General features: G+C 28.5%; 1 protein-coding gene across 6 annotated transcripts in view; it reads right to left on the bottom strand.

Annotated features, from left to right (window-relative positions):
• LOC118181608 (6-phosphofructo-2-kinase/fructose-2,6-bisphosphatase-like) overlaps positions 1 to 19,386 on the bottom strand; it is a 144,295-nt gene that overhangs the window by 1,524 nt on the left and 123,385 nt on the right. For 3 of the 6 annotated variants that reach the window (XM_085817298.1, XM_085817293.1, XM_085817290.1), the window contains exon 14: positions 10,821 to 11,062. The exons of 2 other annotated variants lie outside the window; for them this stretch is intronic. In XM_085817298.1, the coding sequence (XP_085673424.1) occupies positions 10,940 to 11,062 (123 nt within the window). In that variant the 3' untranslated portion in view covers positions 10,821 to 10,939. Of the gene's footprint in view, positions 1 to 10,820; positions 11,063 to 14,713; positions 14,789 to 19,386 lie in introns of those variants that run through there. One more of the 6 variants, XM_085817303.1, reaches the window with a different exon arrangement.

Raw genomic sequence — 19,386 nt, 5'->3', positions numbered from 1 at the left:
TTTATTGGTAAAGTTTATATTTCATAAAGTTTATTTATATTTCATAAAACGGAAAAACTAAGGAAATATTGTCTCGCAGTTGTTTTTATGTTACGAGTTAAGCAGGAAATGTTTTTCACTTTAAGCATTAACAAATAATAGAAGAGTAAATGTCAAAAATTTAAGAAAAAAATTTTAAGCTGCCAATCCTTTAAGTCTGTTTAGATTAGAGACGGTATTTGTTTGTACCCCGACCTTTAAGACTTGATCATTATATCAAAAATATAAGTATAGTTGTTGAATGCTTAAACTTGTCAAGTTACAAAAATAGTTTAAAAGGGCCATTTGTTTTTAATAAAGTGAAAATGAAATGCTATTATTTGACAGATGGATAGACCATGAGTTTTAAAATATTTTAGAGTGCATAAATAATTATATACTTACACAAGGGATAATTGCTTAGTAGATGGCATAAATAATATTAATCTTCAGAGGCTTTATAATATCAATGAGAATTGTACAGGAAAAGCAGACACGTTTATAAATTACAATGTTAAATATAAGCATGCTGAAAAATTTAAGCAATGTTACAACCTTCAGAAACCATACCACATTAAAATATTATCATGCATGGCAATTTGCTTCTGGAGATTTTTAATATCATGCAAAAAAGAGTTCCATACATAGTAAAGAAAAAACAAAGATACAGCTACATAATTTTTCCTGATATTAAAAATAAAATGTTGAAAGGTGACATGCACAACACAGACAAAATAACACAACAAGAGAATGCGGGAAAAAAAATTTATTTGACCACTTGATATAAAGGTACATCAACCAAGTTATCTATTGCATTTAAATATTTATATCACATTGCAAGCATACAAAAACTATACAAACAGCAATATTTTAAATTCATAAATTTATTTAAACAAAATTCACATATGAATAAAATAGCAACACGAAAGCTTCACAAATATCAATAATTTTAGAATCAGCTAATAACTGGATAAATTCTAATTAAAAATTAAAAAAATAAAAGCATAATTTGAAGAAATGACATTAAATATAATTTTCTTAACATTTAAAATGCTCTTAAAGTAATTTCTCACACAGAGAATAAAATCAGCAAAGAAAGTAGGCTGAAGAAATATTAAATATTTCAAAACATTACTCCAGTGCTAAAAACTGTACAAAATTTATTTGAAGGAATGTTTGAACTCAAAATAATTCAAATAATTTGACTTCAACAGAATGTAAATTGCATTATACAAAAATTAAGAAAAGAAAAAAATAAATAACTTTAAGAAACAGTATAAAAATAACTCATAAAAAATAAAGTATTTGGTTGAAAATATTTCATTAGCATTAAAAAAATCCACATCTCAATGAAAACATTATAAGTCTTGCAACAGAAACTACAAATACTATTAAATACACATATAACTCTGAAAAAAATAACCATAAATAAATTTTACAAGTTACATTATATGCATTTAAACTGAAAATAACAACATATCATGTCTAGAATGCAAAAGACATCTCTAATGCATAAGAACTATTAATATAAACAGGTGATAAAAATAATAATTCAATAGCATTTCATTGCACACAGCATTTCTCATAAGCCTTACCCAATCACTATCATTTTAATAGGCAACTGACAATTTAGCTGTTTTGTGTGTGTCATATGGGGGCAAACTACTTCAGCTGGTGAAGTCACAGTGAGCTTCTCACTATTATTATGCAACATAAAACTCGAAAAGGTATCCATGCAAAATAAATATCAAGACTAACACAGAAAATGGTATGAGCAGAAGAGCTGTTAGGGAAACAAAAGCATTTTAATTTGGAAGAATTAATTTTCACATTCATAAATTTATCATTAACAAAGGATTTTATCAGGGTTCATAGCCACATTTTAGTTAAAAAAATAAGCACTTATAAGCACTTTTCAAGCACATTTTAAGGAAAAAATAAGCACCTGTCTAATTACATTATACACAACTGCATAACCTTAAAAGAAAAATTAGACTTGTAATTTAAAATATGAGCTATGCAATATTTATTAAGAGAATGAATATTATCTCAACAATGGAAAACAATTTTTTTTTTTTTATTTTTTTATTTTTTATTATTATTTTAAATGACAGTTCAATTTACAGAATTAGTTTACAATGAGAGAAAAAAAACTCTGCAGAACTAAACTATATTACAAAATTTAATGATGATATTTCAGTTGAAAATATAGAAAATAAATAATAATAAGCCATTTTAATTGTATTCGTTTGGCACCTAATAATAAATACAATTTATTTTTCCACTCATATTAATATTTAAATAATTTATCTTAAATCAAAATTCTGAACATTTTCTAAATTTTCATTGCATAACAGTTTTCCCTTAATATATATCCCAAGCAAAGTAATTTAAGTAATAAAGAGACACATTTCTGAAATCAGAAGACAGGAAATTGCTTCATTCAGTCATCCTTTAACAGTAAAAGCTTAACTAACCCGCATACTCGAAATTCCCGAATATTCCGGATAGTAACTGGAAAAAGAGGAGTGGGAGAGATTGTAGCTGTTCTTTAGATTTAAATTTAAGCTAAATAAATTATTTTGACATTTCGATATGTGCATCATATAAAAACCAACGGAACTGAGAAATATTCTGCTTAGAAAGCACAGTAAAACTCTTTTAAGTGTGCATAAACAAATCTTAGACTGAACATCAAAATTAATTATCAATGCAAAATACCGCAAACGTTATTGCGCAATACGTGCGGCGTAATTCTTCCATATGGGATATTACGCAATCGGAATTAACACCTGCCGGTATTCGGAGAAAAAAGAACTAAATAAAGGAAAAGAAAGAGACTTACTAATCTGGGGTGTTTCTGATTCTAATTTTCAACAGACTGTATTAAATTTCCGGAATAGAATCAATCTTCGCTTGGGTAAGGTAGACCGCAAAAACTTTTAGTCCTATTCAATCCAGATTTGATTTTGGACAGTGACCAAAAAAAGTCCGCTGCTTCAATATTAGAGATTTTGCGGAGAAACTCCCAACCTCCGTACTGTATAATGTATTGGCAAAGAAAATGAAATTATTTTGACTATTCGATTACTTTCCTTTTATTTAAGCCATTCCGAATATTATTCCTTAGAAAGCTAATCTGTGTAAAAACACACCCATTTTTGGAAGTTTATACTTCAGCAGTTACTGCAACTATACTATTATAAATATTCATACATATGCTCATAATATAAGCATAACGATCATAATAAACACGAATATGAATGACCACGCGGAATGAGAATGCAAATTATTAAAATCTTGATAGAAATTCAAACGTGTGTAGTATTTGGGTGGGAGGAAAAGAATACCGAATGTACCGGAATTTTCTACGTTTTCGCAATTCTTTGGCCAATAGAACGACGTGCACCTGTCTGTACTCTCGCGCGCACCATAGGTTACGTTTATGCATAGGAAGGGGGAGAAAGCAATTTTCGGGAGTATGATTCACCATCTGACGTTGCATATAAGAAAGAAAAGTTGTTTATTTAGTTTCGGCTTTGGTACCGGGAAAAAATACGCTTTCATTAAAAACAAAGGATTAAAAAAAAAAGCACTAAAAACAAAAAAATAGGGGCTTTAAAAAAAAAAGTAAGCACCTATAAGGGCCTTTATATTTTATTTTCAAATATAAGGACTCATAAGCACTTGTAAGGACAGCTACGAACCCTGTTTATTCAGCTCACTATTAAATAAAATTTTTCTATTTCCAGTGTATTTCTTAGATATACACAAATAACCCAAATGAATTTTTTAACATTTATTTCTAAATTAAAACCTTATTCAATAAGGAATTTATTTAAAATATAAGTGTAGTTTCTGAAGACGGTGAATGACTACTCAAAGAAGTATTAAACTGTGATTTAAAATGCCTATATATGAAAGTGCAGAACACTGCACTTTTTACTACAGCTGATGAACAAGAAAAAGGTTTCAGCAAGGAATGCAGAAATAAAATGTTTAAAAACTATTACAATGCACCTGTAGGATGAAATTTTTAAAAAGAATTCCAACGTATTGCAGTGAAGAATATGTTACTAGGTACTGCAAACCAACACATAACATGGACTAATGGTACACATTTGTTGGAGGGAAGGAAAACGCTGAAGTAGAAATTGCTGTTGCAAAGGACGAGAGAACATGATAAATAGTCTTGAGGTATGTATAAAGAATATATAATTTAAATATTCTGTTAGCTGGTAAATATTAAGTTGTTGTACATAAATAAAATATAACAAAGAATTCAAATAATCTTTTTCAATATAATGACTAGATGAAATATGGATACTAAAGTAACAATGAGAAATGCTGTACAAAATAAAACTGAAACAAAACAAAAACATATTTTAAAAACATAACACAGATAAATGCTACTGAATAAGACAAAATTAACATAAGTACATCAAATATAGTTTTTCAAAATAATCCAAATTCTAACTAAAAAATAAAAATAGAGTATATAATAGTTCACTTTTTATTGTTAATGGGGCTTTCTCCTTGCTGTATAAAAATATTATAAACAAATAACTTGTGTATAATAAAAAAACAATAAACTTGTGAAAATTTTAACTTATTAATTTTGATGCAGCCTAGAGGAAACTGAGTTTCTATTTCTTGCATAATCAAATCAGAGCCAGAAAGGGTCAAATAATACTAATGCCTTATAAGCAATAAAAAAAGAATTAAAAAAGCCTTACTAACATTCACTTGTTATTATCATTTTCTAACCATTATTTTTATTCCGTTTTCTGCCAGATTTAAAATATTTTCCACCAAACAGCCATAAATAAAGAAAATTTTGCATATGGAAAGAACATATCCTTTAAAAATTTTTCATAATGGGCTTTAAAAAAACAATCATTGAACCTTTGTAAAAAGTCCAACAATGGATAGTACTCAATTTCTGCACACTACTATTCCAAGATCTGTCCATAAATATATTTTAATTCATTTCTCAAGATTAAAAAAATGCCCATAAAAATGAGAAATCTTTCAAATATTGGTTTCCTTATCTACATATTAATTTGAAAAATTTACTGAAAATGTTACTCCAGATTACACATAAGAATAAAATATATAGAAATGATTTTGTCGTAATGTTCAAGGTCGTGATTTCTTGCATTACAATTACAAAACAAAACACAAACAAAAAAAAAAAAATTTTTTTTTTATATACTTTCAGAATGTTTACGGCATGGCACAACAATTTGGCACTAAAATAATCTCAAGATATGTTATATTAAAAAGATACAGAACACAGAGATGACCGACATTTCAACTGCTGGATAAGCAGCTTATTTCCATTAAATATTAAACTATTTTGCAAGCATGTCTTTGAACTATAAATTTTCCTGCTTAAAATACAAGGAAATTAGGCAAATCATTTATGCAGTAAAGACTGCACCTTAACTATAATAAATAAAATTCTGTTTTACAAAACAAAACAGAATTAAAAAAATAAAAATTCTTATTTGCAACTTAACTCATAGACTAAAAAATGTAACCTTTAAAATTTACATTTAAGATACAAAAACTTCTGGTTGCAATATTCAATCACAAAAAAGTTTCAACAAAAATTTGTAAAAAATACATCCAACAATATATCCACAACCTGCATTATTGAATATGAAATACCAGATAGCAAATATGCATCATAAGTTAATTTAAAAGTAAATAATTAAAAGATAGTATTGCTCATAAATACTGGATACGGAGACAACATGTTAAAGCTAATATGATAATTCAAAATATTTTTTTAGAAAGTGAAACATATTTCAGACTGTTTTTAAAAAGTACGTTAAAGATGTCAAAAGTGGCATTTAAAAAATTTATTTAAATATAAAAGAATATATTAAAATACACATTTAATCATCATTGCACTAAAGTTTAACTGTTTCACTCTACTAGAAAAATATTAATTCTCAAGTTCAATGAAAACTTTTGATCAATATAAAGATTTCCTTGAAAGTGAATAAATTATTAAAAATGATTCAAGTTTTCAATAAAATATAAAATTGTTTTAAGTCTAAACTAAGAATATTTATAATATCAGAATAAAAAAGAAAGAAAGGTATGACTGCAAGGAAGAACAGTAAAATTTAGCTATATATCATTAAAATATGATTAATTAATCTCTGCTGGATGAGTAAAATATGATGTTGGAAACGTCAATTAAAATAACACTATGTATGTCCATAAAATTATCAATTGAATATATTGTTAATTTGTCAAAGCCACTGGTAGCCTATTAAGTTGACAGTCACTACTGCAAGAGAGCACAGTATATTTTGATAAAATTACATTAAAATTAAACTAAAAGACATTAATATTGGTTACTAATGGCCTGCAGGATGATAGTCACTGATGATCAAATTCATAGATCAATCACTGTGGAATGATGCATTAAACTTAAATAGATAATAAAAATTAAACCAAAAGATCCCCATGGCCATCAAAGTGATCCATGGGTTTAACAACCACTAATGTAGGCCAATGCAATGTTTCATTCAAAGGCAACACTTGGTAAAGCAACTGGATGATACATGCATCGTAGCGTAACATAACATTGCTGCCAAAATTTCAAAGATTCTGCTAAGGATGCTTCATACCTTGCAGTCTTGCAGTGTATCACAAGGGATTTTTTCTATTATGTGGAAAACTTGAAAGTGAATAACCACTCTTTACGTTGAAACTATTTAAAAAAAATTCTGAAAAAGTTATTTAATGGATACATGTTTCTTGAATTCTATTTATATTTATTCATATATTTTGCAAATTATTTCCTTTTTGAACTATAATATAACTAATTTTAACCATGCATTTTCCAACTATATTCATGAAAAAAAATGATTTAACAGAAATGAAAAATTTTTTAATAACCAAATAATAAACTGTCAAAAAAAGGCACAAACATTAATTATTTATAAAAATGAAATTGACCCACAGGTTATCAGGAATTACTCCAATTAGTTCATCTAAAGTTTTCTCCAATATAGTTCAGAAAAAATATGTCTTAAGAAATTTGATTATCAGTTACTTAAATTCAATAAAATATGAATCTAAAAGCAAAACTGAAGACAAAAATATTGTGGAAAAGCTTAATAAGGTGAAGCTTTTATGTCTTAAACAGTTATTAAACTAAATTAAGGATTAAATATTCAAGTGCAACATCCATCTCACAATGAATATGAGATTACTGATGAATGAAATTTTAATAACTGAAATCTCAAATTAGTTCCTAATTTTGGTAATATCTATCAAACACAAAAGTAAATATGGCACATGTTATTGGCATAAGAAAACAATCATGAAAGAGCAGATACTGCCCTTTTTGTTAAATTCTAAATTTAAATTTGCCTTTTAAATAAAATCTATATTTAATTTCAGAAAGTAAATACTTAAACTCAATATTTTAAGACTATTTTTTAGAGTAAATAAGAAAAATACAGCTATGTATGCATTACAGTCAAAGCAAATATTAAAATTGTTTAAATGTCTCCTCAGCAATGCACAGACACATAGGTCAACAAGACTAAACATTCTATATCTTAACAAATTAAAAATTTTAGCAGCTGCAAATTATAAAAACCAGCAGATGACAAAATAATTTTAAATTACTATTTTGTAAACTACCAAAGTCCACTCAAATATATCATGACTAGCGTAATGTATTAATAAATAAAAGTTTTAAAACTTGTCTTTCAAGCAGTATTTTATTTCGAAATGGAATGATAAACAAATAGAAGTTGGGCACCCTAAGTCATAAAATCACCCAAATATCCACTTTCAAATCGCTAATGAAAAATTAAATTCATAAAGAATTTGCAATAATATTCGTATGTTAAACACTGTCACATGAGAAGAATTATACTTTGTATTTATTTTTGCTATAGGTTTGATATTCTTTTTTTAACATTGTATGCCTCTTTGGACCTAAATTATTTTGTAATATACTATAGAAAAATAAATTATATAATAAGCAAAAATCTAATGACACTAATGAAATTTTTAATTTCTCTAACTTTTTTAATATTGCTTAGTTTTTATAAACACAATTGCGAACATACCAAATTTTAATGAAATTTAATAGTAATTAAACATCTAAATGAAACATATGATTAAAATTGCATAAAAGCTAAGCACTCCGATTCAGATTTTCATTAAAACACCAGAAAATTTTGAACAAAATTGTTTAGATTTCCAACCAAACAATGTCACAAGTGCAAAAAAAGAAAGAAAAAAAAAAAAAACAGTCTATCATACTAACAACAGTGTATAGACACTGCAGACAGTGATGTTCTTTGTACTTCTTTTAACTAAGATTCCTTAGGTACTCTTACATTCTTTGTACAATTTTTAACCAGGATCCATTTTCAAAAGAACTAAAACATAATGTATATTAACTATGACAAACAGTTTTGATTTAATATCAGAAAGAAAGGTAGATTTTGAGATTTTTGTTCATAATTGTATGGCACTAGCATATTAACACGTTGAGCCTGGGGACTGGCAGTGAACTTTCCATGTGGCCGGCATCAGTCCCTGGAATTTTCGTTTGGCTGGCGTCAGTCCGCTGGACTGACAGTATTAAAGTTAAAAAAATAAATATAGTCTCAATGAAATGTAATCAAATTTAGTTTTACAAAATGTATCGAAACATTCTAAACAAAAATGCGCCTTAGCTCGCTGCCGGCTGAACGGAAAGGACAGCAAATTCAGCACAGCGCTCAACGTGTTAAAGTTATCCCCTAATATTATGTAAGAGAATAAATCAGATTAAACTCACTGCTATTAGTAGCAGTGAGATTGTCAATTATCACCATTTTCTAAAACAGATTTAGTTTGTCAAAACAATTGTTAAACTTGAATTTAATATTAAAGAAATTTCTTTATCTAATAAGAAATTATACATCATTAATTTAAGCAATGAAATTCTTAAAAATTCTGAATCCCAACACCGACTATTGGGAACATACACTAAGACCCCGCTTAACGCGGGGGATACGTTCCATCAAAGTAGAGCATAATGCGAAACAGCGCTAAACGAGGCTATCTTAACGTGTAAATAATGGGGTTAGGGAAAGATAGGTAGAAAATTGGTTAATTATTAAATTTAATAATGTTTTTTAATAAAAATAAAACCAAACATCCATTTCTTACAAAAATAAAACAATATAAACGAATATACTTATAAAAACAAATAAAATTCTAAGTCAGTCAGATCATTCAGTCTATTCTGTGTTTCCAATTTTCTGATTTTTTGTCAAGAAGGCATTATGATAGTTTGGCTTAATGGCATATTGCGCTCAATTTTGTCGTCAATCCATACAGACAGTCGTTTTCCCATTTTCTCTATAATGTTATTTCTAGAACAGTTAATTCTAGTTGCAGAGTTTGACGTAGCTGCAGTTGCCGATGACAGTATTTTTTCTTTATTCTTAAGAATTGTCCTTATTGTTGAAGTTGCCAAATTCAATGCAGCACTAATTTAAGATTGACGTTCACCAGAATCTAATCTTCTAACCACTTGCATTTTAGTTTCCAGTGAAATGCTTTTTCTGGTTGCTTTCTTTGCTTGTTTTTTATTATAACCCATGATAAAAAAACTAAAGATCATAATATTTGTCACTGTATTAATCGTTATAGTATTATATAAATTTATGCTTACAATAAGGTCAACAAATGTTTCAAATGATAAAAATGTGTCCGTAATGCACGGTACCAAGCAAGAAAGCAACTACACTGTTTCAGATATGTTATTTGGAAACCTAGCGCTGCGCACAATTTCGGGAAATCCCTGTAGTGCTGCGAGCAATTTCGAGGAATCCCCGGGTTGAAAAAAAAAGAGCGCTAAACCGAAACAGCGTTAAGCGGGGTCTTACTGTATATTAATATATTACTTATTACAACCAACACAGACATTTTACAACAACATCTAAAACTGTTTAGGAATGTGCTTCATTTATTTACGGATTAGTTGTTGGAAGAATATTTACATCTACAAAGTCATATGTCAATGTATATATATTGACATACATATGCATACTAAATCAGTATATATACAAATGTAGTGACACATAAACTTATTAAAATACACAGAAATAACGTGAATGTATTAAACAAGAAATTATGGAATAAAATTAAATGGAAGTTAGAAAAATCCTTCTCCTCAAAAAATTAAATTAAAAAGTTTGGAAAGGGGGACATTAAAAAAATTTTAACTTAGCAAAAGCATCCACATTCTAATCCATGTAATTATATTTATTAAAATTTGCTGCTTAGTTCAGTGCTAAAAACAACTCCCATTTGCAACATACACTTATTTTATTCACAACCAAAGGTTTTCAAATATGATTCAAGCCATCATCCTTATAAATATTAAAAGTTCTTATATTTTCTTTTCAGTAATAAAACCTTCTCTCATAACTATTTTTGAAATTGAATATTAGCATTATAATGCCATACAGACAAAGTCAAATCTGTTTCACATGCAAAAAGGCAACAGATTCAATTGTAAAGATTTAGATTTTCATATTTCTAGCTGAAGTGTTTTATCATACTGTTAATTTTTTTTAAGGATATTTCCAGCTGAACAGTGTTTTATCATACTGTTAATTTTTTTTTTTTTTTTTTTTTTTTAAAGATTGAAAAAGGAATCTGTAGTTCAATCATATATTTGATTTAATGTTCTAAAATTTACAGCTTTGTATAATGTTCTAAAATTTACAACTTTGTATAATAAAACATCATTGTGAAATATTACATTTGCTACTTTTCATAAATATAACAAGTCTTTTATTTTACATAATGCACAATACTTTATTTCTTGGAACGAATATTTCATATATGAGGAAAACAATAGCTTGCAGAGTTATTAAAGCTTTCAATACACAGTTGTTGTTGAATCATAAAGGAACATTTTCTTGTCATCAAATTCTTTTACTTTGATTCCCAGATCAAGCTCACGACCCTTTAACTTGAATTTATCTTCTAGATAACCAGGAACCTAAAAAAATGAAATGGTAAATTTAATAACATAAGACATAAGCAATAATTAAAATACTACAATAATTACTACTATATAAAAACATTAAAACACCTAGTACATCATCATAAAGCCATATCCATGCAGATTTAAATACATATCATTCATAAAATATGAAAAATTTCTAAATATCAGATAAAACAAAGATGGCAAATTAAAAATAAAGAAAGAAACCACATTTACTTTAATTTCTTTTAACACAATGTTTAAGTATCCTTTATATTATTTTTTTACTTTTAAGTACACAAAAATTTTAAACTATCTTAAAATTTAGAACCTTGTAACTGTATTAATATTTTAATATAGTGTTAGCATAGCATGCAATTAATCCCTTTTACTAATAGATGGTTAATATATTTAGCAGATACACTTGGAAATACACTTGCATGGCTAAAAATTAATTGAAAAGTAATTACATTTTCAACTACTGATCTACTGGAATTCTGATTCTTGACATTTAGCAACACATCTTCTGCTGCTTAAAATTTCATAATTATCTGCTGCAATCATTTTTTAGTAAATGAGCTTTCATTACATGTATAATTTTGGAAACTACTAATGAAAAGATAATAATTACTAATATATTAATGTGTAAGTAATAAATACTCTCTTCTTGTTCTAAATAATTTATTTTTCATGTGTCCAACTTCTGAAGAGCTACTAATTTGATTCCTACACAGTTAAAAATAACAAAAATATGAACAAGTTAAACAGCTATAAAATGCTAGAGTCCATAATAAAATTCTCTTGTAATTTATGTCAGCATACCATCAATTACAATAACTAATATACTCTATTGAATATATAAGGTAATGATTTTATATAAGGTAGTGTTTTTATATGTACTTATAATTAATGTGCAATGCTGCAATACAGTTGCTGAAAATGCTCAGTCTTAAAATTATCAAAATTCATACAGTCAAAAGTCTTTAATCCGGACTTGTCGGGACTTCGGCGATTCCGGATTATCGATTTTTCCGGATTATAGATCATCAGTTTAAATCTGGTAAGATGCCAAGCAGAAATTACAAAATTCAAAATATGAAACCGTAATTTATGAAATAAAGAACAATTATGATCTAAAGGGTATCAAAATTTACAAAAAAAAAAAAAAAAAAAGCTTAATATTTATTTGTTTACTTTATTAAACATTTCTTTTAATGTAAGTTGTTTAAGTTGCTTCGTTTTTTATGTGATAATACATTCTCTTTAATTCTATAAACAGACAATTTCTTGTTCAGTTACAAAGTTTCGCTGTTCAAGTCCTATAATTGCTGTGTCGAGAATACTGACTAATTTGTCAATCGAAATTTTTTCGTTTTCAATAACCTCTGTGTCACTTTCTTCACTATCGGAAGCGAATTATAATGACGAGGAATTTGATTTAAATCATATCAAAGACGGAGTACATCGAGATGAAATACTACATTTAGTAAGGAATTATAAGCCAAATAAAATAAAAACATCTGCCCTGAAGATAAGGATAGTGCTGACAGATCAACTTCCAATTCATTGCGCCCCCGCTGTGTTAAAGATAAACAAAGTTTAGATAAACAAACGTTAAAGTTTAGATAAACAAAGGATATGCCTTTATCCATTTTTTGCAGCAATTCCACTTTTTGTCTAATGGATTTCGAAACATACTTTCGCTTTGTAGATCCTTTACATATTATTAAATATATATCAGAAATTCTATTTGACATAATCGAAAGTTTAAGCTTACTTTTATAAAATTGCTCTAACACTCTTCAAAAAATAATAAGCCGAATCCAATTCGAAAATTAAGGAACAACACAATCTGCAACATTAACTGAATTAGATCACGCAATATTCGCAGCCGTAAAGGTCTTACACACATGCGTCAACGCGACGCATGCGCAGAAAGTTTGTAGCTTTGAGGTCCTGATTATGGGTATCCAAATTAACGACTTTTGACTGTAATGGCAACATTTAATTTTAATACAGTGTGAAGCATGAGAAGATTTATATAAAATCAGGTCCTGTGATTTTTCTGAAGAAAATCGGTTTATATAGTTCCCCGCTACTGCATGGAATACCGTAGCGGGGAACTCCTACCAATGACATAAGAATTGCTTAAGAAGGTTTTAGCAATCAGCTGCACAGAAATACAAGTCAGAATGCTACCACATTAAATTATCTCATAAAGGATCCCCTACATCCAGGTAATTCAGATTAGTCAAAAATTAGTTTACATCCAAATAATACTGAAAATAAAGGATAGAAACTGAGGGTGGAAACTCAAATTAAAGTTATGAATAAAGTAATTATATGTATTTTCACTATGCATCCCATAAAATGTTGCTAACTGTCACAAAGAACACAATATGGCTATTTAAACTTTAAATAATCATTTAATTAAAAGAGTCAATATCTATGTACTAAAAGTAAAAGATAACAATAAAGAATTAAAAATAAATATGCAATAATTTGGATAAACAGAAGCTTATTAATATTTCAAAAATGCTAGGTTATGCAATATTTCTTTAGAAACTTTTTTATTAATCACAATAAATGCAGAAAATATTCCACCAAAATTTTTATAGCTTACAATTAAATGTACTTAAAATTATATCAATTAGACATCACACTGAAATTAATTTAACAGTTATAATTTAAAATACATTTAATTTCATAAAAAATCAAATAAATAAAAAAAAAACTTTGAGATGCATTTATTTTCATTGCTCAGGTTTTTTAAATAACAAAATTATAATTTGAGGTATATTTAATAATACAAAATTATAATTTGAAGACAGGTATATGCCTTATCTATAATTTAATATAAAACCTAAATTTCTAAAATAACACCTTTTGTAAATCAAAATCTCTAAAACTGAGACATGACTCCAAGCAAAATTTTCTTACTAAATACAAAATAAAGTCTGGTGACTAAATTATTAAACTGGTTATTTTGGATTTATCTCAGATTATTAGAAATGAAAGATAATTAAAAATAGTACCCTAATAAATGAAATTCTTATTAGTGAACACTATTGATAAGAAACTGATCACATTTTTTTATTATAATTTTAAAAAGCAGCCAAATGTTATTAATTTTCAATTAGTACTGAACACATATTTATTATTGCATAGGCAAAAAACTTGTGTTCACATATAAAAGATATTTATTATGCATTATTCATACAATTTGAAAACTATTTAAAATAAGAAATTATTTCCTGTTTTTGCAAGATGTGCATTTATCTCATAAAATGGGTAAATAATTACCATACATGACAAATTTAATATTTTGCACTTATTTTTTTATTACATATCAGAAAGCTATTATGTTTTTTCAAAAAGGCAATATGAAAAAGGAAAATTATTGTAGAGCAATCAAAGCACAGCTTCAGAAGTGAATTTCAATAGAGTTTAGTATATAATATAATACTTAAATATAATCAGTAAAACTTGCAACATTTCAGAATACAGTATTCACAGTTTCAATTTCTGCATACCTCTCATATAAATTATATACAAACAAAGCTAAGTATGCAATAATTTCTTCTTTTAATGGTTATTAGAGAAAAGCCTTAAAAGCAAATATTAGAGGAAGTTTAGCATGATTCAAAACTTATAATTAAGACTTACATGCTACTGCCCAAGCACAGTTCTTCCTGTAGGAGGAAGACATCCATTCTCCAAGTTTGTTTTCAAAGCAGATGTCTACAAGAAATACTAAAATCATAAAAGGCTCACAGAGCTATAACCATTAGATATCGTTATCCATCCGCAGTGCAATAAATACTTGTCAGCAACAAGAAAAGGTTTACAATCGCAAGGACATAAGCTAAATATACAAAAAGCTTACCTAAGTCTTAATAAAAAATCACAGAATACTGTAAATTAAAAGATTTAATATTTGTATAATAATTTCAAGTGACCACTTGATGCAATAAATGACAATTCTGCATGCATAGCCGATACGAGACAGTTCAAAATCTTTGGACCAGTTAAATCTAGATAATTTAAAACAGTGTTTAGATCTTGAACTTCAAAAATGTCTACATTTGCTATAAAAGCAGTTGCAAATTTATTATTAAGGAACTAATTTTTTAGATAAAAATAATTTTTAAAATGCTCTAGTTCATTTATAACATATTTCAGTTTATGATATACATACTGAAGTATTTTTAAAGTCTGAATTTTGATCATATTACAAAATTACAGTTAACATCTATAACACATACATATTTAATTTAAAAACCATCTAAATGCACAGCATTGAAATAACCGATTTCAAAAGTGTAGGAACAACTGTAAGATCTCCTAGGAGGTAAATGCATTCTTACTAGCATATCACAGCTGGTTTTATGAATCTCTGCAATACAATAATAGTTAATGAATTAACAGCAGCTACTGAGAATTTCTCAAAGCTACCAAGAATTTCTGATTCAACTTATTGTTTCATTTTATCTGAATATTCCTACCTGTGACAAAAGTTCAATATGAAAAGTGTTACGCTGTCTTGGGAAAATGCTAGAGAAAAGGCCTACTCACAAACGCTTTAAATACATAGTTAAGTCTTAATGTAATGCACCTGTGATAAACAAGAAACATTGTAGTAATTACACAAAGGTAACAAAAAAATATTAATTTATGAAACAGATACCAACCAATTATATATTGCAAACTGAAGACTTGTTAATTAATTAAAACTTTTAGTGGTCAATAACCAGCTTTATCTGCATTCAAGATAACGTATAATAATAAACTTAGTTCACTTGAAATATTTCTGCCTAAAGAGATAAAAATTCTGCTTTCAAAGATGAATTTAAAAGACTAGTGTGTACTAGTAAACTTATTACCTAATGAACGAGATTCAGAAAAAAGACTTAATAATAATTATGTTTTCAAATAATTATAAATTCTATGCTGATATATTCAGAAAAGAAGGCCAGCACAGAAGATGATTCTAACACTGGTTTTAAATTTAATAAAATTACTAAATGTCCTTTACAGTTCATTACTATTTTAATCTTACATGTATATAAGGACAAGCTTTTTGTTGGGTAGAGGCGAGCGAACGTTTTTTCTTATGCGCATGCGTATGATGGCGCAGCTGTCTCTTCTACCGACACATCCGTCATTCGAGCTTCGAGCGTAGGGAGATGCTGATAAGTTATTTGCTGTGTGATACTCAATATGATTTCCTGTGTGATATTTTTATTCATTATTCATGTAAATAAAGTGTGTTGTCCTACGATGGCTTCTTTACTCTAAATATCGGCCTCCGAACAACAAATGGTAGCAGCTCCGTGGTTTTGTCAAGAAGAATTGGATATAAGAGACCAAGTCGAAACCGAAACTGTCTTAGTGGAAGCCGAAAATGGAGAAGTGGAATGTTCCCGAATTAACTGGAGAGAACTATTTTATTTGGGCATTAAAAATTAAAGCTGCCTTATTACTGAAAAGACTTGACTCGGTAATTTCAACAGTAAAACCAGAAAATTTAGATGAGAAAGATGAAAGATTGTGGAATGAGAAAAACGCTGACGCCGTAGCATATATAAAACTTTCACTATCGGATCAACAGGTGCTTCAGTTCTCCACAGAAGAGAATGCAAAAATTCTTTGGGAAAAAATAAAGTCAACATTTACGGGACAAGCCGAAGATCGAAAAATAGATGCTGGTAATGAGTTAAAAAATTTAGAAATGAAGTTGCATGAGTCGGCTAATGATTGTATCGCTAGAGCGAGAGGAATAGCAACTAAGTGTCAATCGCTAGGACTAGATGTATCTCCTTGGGAACTGGTGTTTCACACAGTCCGTGGACTTCGTGGAAAATTCTCTCGAATTAGGGAAATTGTAAAAACTCAGCGTGAAAAAACAATTGATGAAGTACTCGAAATACTCCGTGAGGAAGAGTCTGTTCACAATTCAACGAACGGGAAACGACCTGATGGAAACAATGCAGAGGCGTGCATATCAAGAAGGAATAAAAACTATAAGCCAAGAATTTGTTACATTTGCCGACGACCTGGTCACATCGCGAAGGACTGCTATTACAGAAACAAGAATCCAAAAAGTGAGTTATCCAAAGGTAACAAGGAAAGAATGAAGTTACAACCTACAAGTGTGAACGTTTCATCTCGTTCTGGTGAAAGAGAAAATGATTTTGCTCTTCAACTTACGCGTGGAAAAAATGATGAATGTGATAAAATTTGGTTGCTGGATAGTGGTGCAACCGGACACGTGGCAAAAGACTTCTTTTGGTTTCAGAATATTACACCAGAGGTGAGGGAAATTTACCAGGCAGGTAAATATATTCAGAAGGTATTGGTACTGTTAAAGCAAAAGCTATAAATACAAAGAATTCTAGTTTTATTAATTTAACTATTAGTAATGTTAGTTATATTCCTGATTTAAGAAATAACTTATTGTCACTCACTGCCTTAATGGATAAAGGATGTAAAATTGAATCAAGGAATAATTCTGTATTAGTTTTTAGTAGGTGTAATGAATTACTTTTTAAAGCATTTAAGAATAACGGTAGGCTTGAAGTTAATTTAGAACCATATTATAATTCTGAATCTTGCATTGCTAATGATTGTACTGGTAATAATTGTGAACTTTGGCATAGTAGATTGTGCCATTTAAATCCAAAATATATGCTTAAAATGAAAGAATACATTGATATTAATGATGTAAGTGATTTTAAGTGTGAAACTTGTGACATAAGTAAAATAACTAGAAAAAGTCATCCAAATATTGACATTAATCAGAGTTCAGAAATTTTAGAATTAATTCATTCGGATCTATGTGGTCCTGTTCAAACTGAATCAATTGGTGGGTCTAAATATTTTATGATCTTAGTGGATGATTTTTCTGGAATGTATTTTACTTACTTTCTTAAAAGTAAAAGTGAAGTGTTTGATGCATTTTGTAAATTTAAAGCTAAGTATGAAAATTTAACTGGTAAAAGAATTAAACGTTTAAGAACAGACAATGGTTTAGAATTTGTAAATCAACAATTAGATAATTATCTTGCTAATTCAGGTATTTTTCATGAAAAAACAATTTCATATAACAGTGAGAGTAATGGGAAAGCTGAACGGGCAAACAGAGTTCTTTTAGAAAGAGCTAGGACATTACTACATGAGAGTGAGCTTCCGGTAAAATTCTGGGCAGAAGCAATTAATTTTAGTACTCAAGTATCAAATTTAACACCCTGGAAAGGAAAAGAAAAAATTCCTTTAGAAATTTGGACTGGTAAAAAACCCAAATTAAACTATCTAAAAAGGTTTGGATGTGTGGCATACTTTCACATTCCGAAAGTAATGCGAAACAAATTTGACATACCAGGGAAAAGAGGGATAATGTTAGGATATGCTAGAGAAAGAAAAGGATATCGTATTTATGATATAGCAAGTAACAAAATAATTGAAGAACGATCAGTTAAATTTAACGAATCTTTAAAGGGTAGTAATTATATGGGAAAAAATAAAACCTTAGAAACTTGGGATATTGAAGAATTAGAAAGAAAGGGAAACGAATTAGATCAAAAACCAGACCTCGAATTGGTTGTTACGGAAAATACTCAAGGAAGCGAATATGATGACTCATCGAATTTCTAAATCGGCGACATGAGCCGTTGTAGCGGGGGTGATGACAGGGGGAATAAAGTCCAAACATCTGATAGCTATGAAAAAAGTAATAAATATGGAAATGAAATACCATTAAGACGATCCGAGAGGCTCAAATCAAAACAACTAGCATCAAGTATTATAATCAGTAATGTTCCGAATGATTTTTCAGAAGCAAAACAAAGTGCGAATTGGTATGACTGGAAATCCGCAACGGAAAATGAATTAGATTCATTACATAAACACAAAGTGTGGGAAATAGTAGAGAGGGTTGAAAAAACAAAATTAGTAAAAAGTAAGTGGGTGTATACTTTGAAGGAAGGAGACTCTGGGGAAGTAAAATATAAAGCGCGATTAGTAGCGGCAAAAATAAAAAATAAGGATTATACTGAATCATATTCACCAGTAGACATTGAATGTTTTAGCTTATTGCTTGCACTTTCAGCTAAATTAAACTTGACTGTTAAATTTTATGATGTAAAAACAGCGTACTTGTACAGTGACTTAAACGAGGATGTGTATATGACTCCTCCACCTGGTTATGAAAAACTGATTGGAGAAGGTAAAGTATGTAAATTGAAGAAAAGTTTTTATGGGTTGCCTCAATCCGGTAGAAATTGGTATATGAAAATAAAAAATGAGTTAGAAAAGCTTGGGCTGGTACAGTTAGCATCTGA

This window comes from Stegodyphus dumicola, chromosome 1, assembly GCF_044657685.1.
Source record: "Stegodyphus dumicola isolate Sdum_Otavi_A_Nest chromosome 1, ASM4465768v1".
In the NCBI taxonomy this organism is placed as follows: domain Eukaryota; kingdom Metazoa; phylum Arthropoda; class Arachnida; order Araneae; family Eresidae; genus Stegodyphus; species Stegodyphus dumicola.
Note: the sequence above shows the minus strand (reverse complement) of the source record. Positions and strands in the feature narration are given on the sequence as shown.